This window comes from Rutidosis leptorrhynchoides, unplaced genomic scaffold, assembly GCF_046630445.1.
Source record: "Rutidosis leptorrhynchoides isolate AG116_Rl617_1_P2 unplaced genomic scaffold, CSIRO_AGI_Rlap_v1 contig62, whole genome shotgun sequence".
Classification (NCBI taxonomy): domain Eukaryota; kingdom Viridiplantae; phylum Streptophyta; class Magnoliopsida; order Asterales; family Asteraceae; genus Rutidosis; species Rutidosis leptorrhynchoides.
Genome location: NW_027266840.1, coordinates 1 through 6,453, shown reverse-complemented (window position 1 = coordinate 6,453; position 6,453 = coordinate 1). Strand labels below are relative to the sequence as shown.

Sequence of the window (6,453 nt, the reverse complement as noted above, 5' to 3'; positions counted from 1 at the left end):
AATTCGGTTTAATTTATTCGGTTCGATGGGATTTGCTCGGTTTGAAATTAAATTAAATAATGATAAAGCAAAATATGAAAATGTCGTATCAAAATGGAAACCCGCCATTAACGAATCGTGTTCTCTACGTTTGAAACTCTGTGTTCATTTCCCTACGTCACCAAATTCATCATATTCCCCATCTCCATAAATCAGCTTAGAAAAAATTCGAACCCCAAAAAGAAAATACTGAGACATGGATTCTCTTCAGCTCAAAAATCCGATCACGCTATCTCCATATTCCTACTACGGCGGCAGCCGGACGCCGATCAGAGGAATCGGAAGCTTCCGCTGCTTCGCCAAATTTGACGACGTTGCACGGCGGTTGACGACGAGCAATGATGTGGTAGAGGCAGAGAGGAGCGTTATGGTGGGGACGTATGCACGAGCTCCGGTGGTGATCGCCAGCGGCAAAGGATGTAAATTGTACGATCTTGAAGGGCGAGAGTACTTGGATTGCACGGCGGGGATCGCCGTGAATGCTTTGGGACATGGAGATCCCGATTGGGTGCGTGCTGTTACAGAGCAAGCTAATGTGCTCACGCACGTTAGTAATTGTTACTATTCTATTCCTCAGGTAAGTTAAAGTCTGGTTTTGTGTTGAATTGGAATCATGGGTTTTCTGTATTATGATGGTTGTTGAAATCGGTCGTATTTGATGATGCACGCTTTGTGTTCGACAGATTGAGCTTGCGATACGATTAGTGGAAAGTTGTTTCGCTGATCGGGTGTTTTTCACAAATTCTGGAACTGAAGCTAATGAAGCTGCAATCAAATTTTCTAGAAAGTTTCAAAGGCATTCATTTCCTGACAAGAAGCAGCCGGCAACGGGGTTCGTTGCTTTTACTCGTAGCTTTCATGGGAGGACAATGGGGTCTGTTGCTTTGACCAGCAAAGAGCATTATCGATCACCGTTTGAGCCTGTCATGCCTGGTGTTACTTTCCTGGAGTACGGTGACATGAAGGGGGCGAAAGATCTGATTCAGAAAGGGAACATTGCAGCTGTCTTTGTGGAACCTATTCAAGGTGAAGGTGGCATTTTCACTGCGAAGAAGGAATTTTTACAATCATTGCGTGATGCTTGTGATGATGCCGGAAGTCTCTTGGTTTTCGATGAGGTATAAGTGGTAACAATTCTCTCTTGGTTCAATTTTTGTTATGTGGTAGGGAGATTATATAGGTTTATGGAAGTATATTTTAAAATTCCTGCTTAAGATTTGATTATGTGCAAGATAATGGTGAAAATTTTATTCTTCTGTGTAATATCCTCTGCTTGTTTTTTGTACATATACCATTTAGTACTGCCTCTCGATGAGGTAAGTCGAAACCATTTTCTCGCTGGCAGGAAGATTGTATAAACTCTTGCAAGTGCTGTCTGAAATTCCTGCTTAAAATATGAATTTGTAAAATACTTAGGAAAACATCATTGTTCTGCTTTTTGCGTCTCTGCTTCTTTGAAATATCGTGCACCATTAGTACTGCCTCCTTCATATTCAGTTAAAGGCAATTTGTATAATGTTTGAATCAAACACATTTTTGAACAATTCACTTTCTTCGATATTGTATAATGTAATGCATGATTCGGTCTTTGCTCTCATACATGCTATGTTTACTAAAGTTGTTCTGTCTCGGCTTTGAATTCTGATTTGAGACTGATCTTATGGCTTATGCATTTGGATTTTGGATATTATACAAGCACTGTTGGCACATGTAATATACGTTTCTGATGCTGAAACTGTAAGAAACTACCAGTAACCAATCTAAATGGAAACAAAATGCATTTGCTAATAATGTCTTTTGTAAATTTAAGGATGTTGAACCTTTATGTGGGAGAACAGATTCATTCTGTGAATAGACATGTATTTGAATTTATTCACTATAATTGGCAACATTTCATCAATTTGTTCAGGTTCAATGTGGCCTTGGCCGAACTGGTTATCTATGGGCACACGAAGCCATCGGAGTTTTTCCCGATATTATGACAATAGCCAAGCCTCTTGCCGGGGGTCTTCCCATCGGAGCTACATTAGTAACCGAAAGAGTTGCCTCAGCTATGAACTTCGGAGAACACGGTAGCACTTTCGCCGGTGGACCACTTATCTGTAAAGCAGCCTTGGCCGTTTTCGAGAAAGTCTCAAACCCTTCTTTCTTAGAAAGTGTCTCGAAGAAAGGCCTCTACTTCAAACAAATATTGAAGCAGAAGCTCGGAGGACATCCACATGTTAAAGATGTACGAGGGCTTGGACTCATTGTCGGATTAGAGCTAGACGTGCCGGCTTCGCCCTTAGTCGAAGCTTGCCGGAATTCAGGTCTTCTGATATTAACAGCCGGAAAAGGAAATATTGTTAGGTTAGTGCCTCCATTGGTTATCACAGAGCTGGAATTGGAGCGTGCTGTTGAAATCATACGAGATTCATTGAAGGTACTTGATGCTTAGCAAATGTCCTGTAATTTGCACCTTTGAATATATAGAAAAACTGATTTTGTATACTTGTATTATTTAGCTTTCAATATTGATTTTTGATTGACAATCTTGTTTACTATCCGTGTGATAGATAATGGATTGTTTTTATTTAATTTAATTTAATTTATTATATAAATACGTATATAACTAATCCTACGAGGAATATGCTTAAGAACAAGCAATATAATTTATAAGAGAGTTCTTGACATCGATCAAATATAATTTATTTTCCATCTCCATTAACAGTTGTTGATCACATCCCCGTCCCCAAAGTTGAAGCGAAACGATGAATCTCAGGTGAGAATTCTCAAACACTAACTAATATTTTGATGGAAAATAATATCCCTGCTCTATTAGATGATGAGGAAAACAAGCTATCCGAGGATATAGGTACTCCATTATTGCCAAACCCTAAGGATTATGCCGATAAAGAATTCGGCTCGAGCATTCCTCGCGGATGTGGCCATCGAATTGGGACATGGTATTGAAAATGTCGACTTTATTAAAAGCAGTGAATCCGAGTTAGAAAACGCTCCTCCTTGCTCAGTCGACGTCGGTAAAGGAAACCCTAGTGAAGATTATTCTCAAGGTGACCACGAAGAAAATCGCGTGCAAGCCAAGAAACAGCGTGTCGAGCCTTCAAACTCGGAGGATTAATTAGAGGAAGGTCCATTGATGTTGCTAGCTGATAAAGTTATCCATAAATTTTCCTCTGGTAGTACTGATAAGTACAAATGTGGTATTTGCGGAAAGGGGTTTTCTAGCTACCAGGCAACGGGTGGTCACAAGTCTAGTAGACATAGTAAACTAAAGCAGGAGAAGTGTGGCGGCGGCGGTGGAGAGTATGGATGCAAGATTTGCGGTAAGAAGTTTTCGACAGGGATGGCGCTTGGAGGACACATGGGAGTGCACACAGATAAATCAATCAATGGAGTCGGTACTAAATCCTCAAGCCAAGATTCTAATAATTCAACAATAACATTTACTGGTCAACAATGTAAACCTCCTCATGATTTTGATCTTAATTGAGCTACCGGCTCCATTCGATGACTAGATTGATTAGGTACGATCATGAATTAAAAGAAGATTAATTTTTTTTTTCTTTTTGTTTTTCAATAATTGTTTAGCTATATGTATAGAAAAATGAATTAACCAGACGTAACCTAACGCATTTTCATGTTGAATAAGACAATTTTTTCCGACATGAGAATATGGTTTCGATATTATTAGGCATATAAAAGAAAAAACAAAAAAGAACAATGCTCTAAATTAACTTCTTTATTCTTCCTTTCATGTATTTATGCCAATATTCCATAAACCTTAATTTTGTTGGATCAGAGTGATCTAGTTAGATATTTTTTCCGTCTTTCAATATATATATTTTAAGAAATTGATCCATAAAATAAGGTAAAATAAAAAATATATCATATTTCATCATATTTTGATCTAAATTATGTATGAGAGTAATCTATTTTTAGACAAAATAAAAAATTCAAAAAAACATGTATCGTAATACCGTGATAATACTATATATAATTAGAAAGTATAAAAGGAATTTTATGTACACAAATTTAAAAGATTGCCAGATTAGAACTCAAGCCACCTTGATTATCTTTATCCATATCATGATCTTGATCTTTATTAAAGGCATATTATTTTATTTCGATGCCACATATCTTATTTTCCAAGTTTTTCTTCTAACTCCGATATTAAGTTTGAAACATTACGACATTTCTTCATATTATTCTTTCTAAATGATGGATGATAAGTACTCGCGTAGGGACGGACGCAGAAACAGTCATCGGATAAGGTCGAAAAATAATCATATTAATTTTTATTTTAAATCTATTTAATTTATTATTTTAATATCGCACCGCGAACTTTTCGAATTATATATAATTTAATTCTAATAAAATTCATTAAAATTGGATGATTATATGAAGTTATTATTTAAACATTTAAACAAATATTTTTTGATATGGTGTACGTACAGCTTGGTGTATGCATTCCAAACCGATTGACCAACTAACTGGTAGACAATATTAAGTGAAAAAAATAATATATATTTTAAATAGATAATTTTTTTTTTTAAAAAAAAATTGGGTACGGCCCGTACTCATGGATGTTAAATGTACGATGAACACATCGATCGGGAAGAATTAATCGTCTGAATCAAAAGACGAGTGAATCTCACATTAAAATTTTGATAATAACTTACGCATCTATACATATATTAAATTCATTAATGAATACAAACTTTATTTTAACCCAACATCATCACGGAGGTAGTAGCAGATTATTATTATTAAAAAAACAATAATAGTAAAAGGGTCCAAAATTAGATATGACCGCTTCGGTCCGATTTCGATTTAAAACCGACGGTTTACGATTTTTAAATTTATGAAATCGAATCAAAATCGTAAAATGAGTGCTTTCCGTTCGGTTATAAGTGGTACATGTCCATTTCGATTTGATATTTAAAAAAAAAAAATCGAAATGAAACCGTAAATTTTTTCGCTCCCGTTGAATTCTAAAGCCGAAGCGCGTTAACCGAATCCAATCGATTTTGATCCGGTCGGATTCAGATCCGAACAAGAACTTGACCAGGTTTACCTAAAATTCACTGCTCTTATCGTCTCATGACAAAACTACATAATATAAAACAACTTAATAAAACAAAAAACTAACATTAATTATTTTCTTAAAATTTACAATTATGATAATGTGACTTGGATGGATAGGATCGGGAGTAATATGAATGATTACTAGTGCTGTTAGTTGTGGTGGGCAATGGGAAATGCTCATTAAACAAGCTAAAAGTAAGTCAAAGTCATAACTTGGGCTACGAATTAACATTAGCTTATTCACGTTTTACATCAATAATCACTGCTTAATTAAATAATTAAAAATGTTAATTAATTCTAGCACCCAACATCCCCGTTCCCACGCGGTGGTTGTTAGCCACTCCGACGACATGATAGCAGTTAAGAATTTTTTATTTGTCAATGGCTTATTAGTGTAATTTTTTTCTTTTACATATGTAATTATTAAAGCTTTCCCCAATAATACATTACACGCATTCTATTTTTGGAATTTATTATCCCCATTATAAAAAATAATGGATGTTATGGTTACATAATTTAAATTTTAAAACTCATACGATTAAATTATTATATTTTGATAAACGTAGGGCTAAATTATTTGTGCATGTAACATATTTTTCGATCATGACAATATTTCATGGACAGTAAAGTTCAGATAATTGATCACTTTGAAGTATGAAATGAAAGTATAAGCGTGCAAGTATTTATATAATTTGTGCATGTAACACATGCATTTGACATTACTCATTTATTTAATTAAATATTAATTCTAGCAGTAACCAACCACTTTCGTTTTATTTAATTTAAAAGCAAAATCATGTCTTCTCTACCGATACTGACGTCATAAAATATTATATAAATAATCCACTTGTATAATACCCCTCTTAGTGAATATGATTTGAAAAATAAAGTAAAAGGGATACCTCTCTAAATGGATCTGTTTAAATATTAGTGTATACGAGTGCAAATTTATCTGTATCAATTGGACATATAAAAGACTTTACAACATATATAGATTTTATATTCAATTTGATATATAGTACTATTTTCGTCTTTTGAATAGTTATCGTTTTTCATGTTTTCACGTATACTAATACCACTAATTTAAAAAGATAATTTATCTTTATTTTATAATTTAATTCATTATATTTTTAATTAAAATAATGATTAAAGTTAGAATATTAGTGGAAAAGAAAATTAGTGGATAGATAAATATGAAAATAGTGCATTGAAATATTAAAAATGATAATATTTTTAAGGACAAAAAATATCTTCAAAATAATATATATTTTTATACGGAGAAAATATATATAAAGTACGTATATATCAAGCCGTTTTTACTCGAAA

General features: G+C 34.1%; 1 protein-coding gene across 1 annotated transcript; it reads left to right on the top strand.

Annotated features, from left to right (window-relative positions):
• Positions 1-235: 235 nt before the first annotated feature.
• On the top strand, positions 236-2,476 carry LOC139884895 (acetylornithine aminotransferase, chloroplastic/mitochondrial-like). Its single transcript, XM_071868862.1, has 3 exons — positions 236-616; positions 723-1,157; positions 1,949-2,476. Exons 1-3 carry the CDS (start codon positions 236-238, stop codon positions 2,474-2,476), a joined length of 1,344 nt encoding a protein of 447 aa, XP_071724963.1.
• The last annotated feature ends 3,977 nt before the right edge of the window (positions 2,477-6,453 follow it).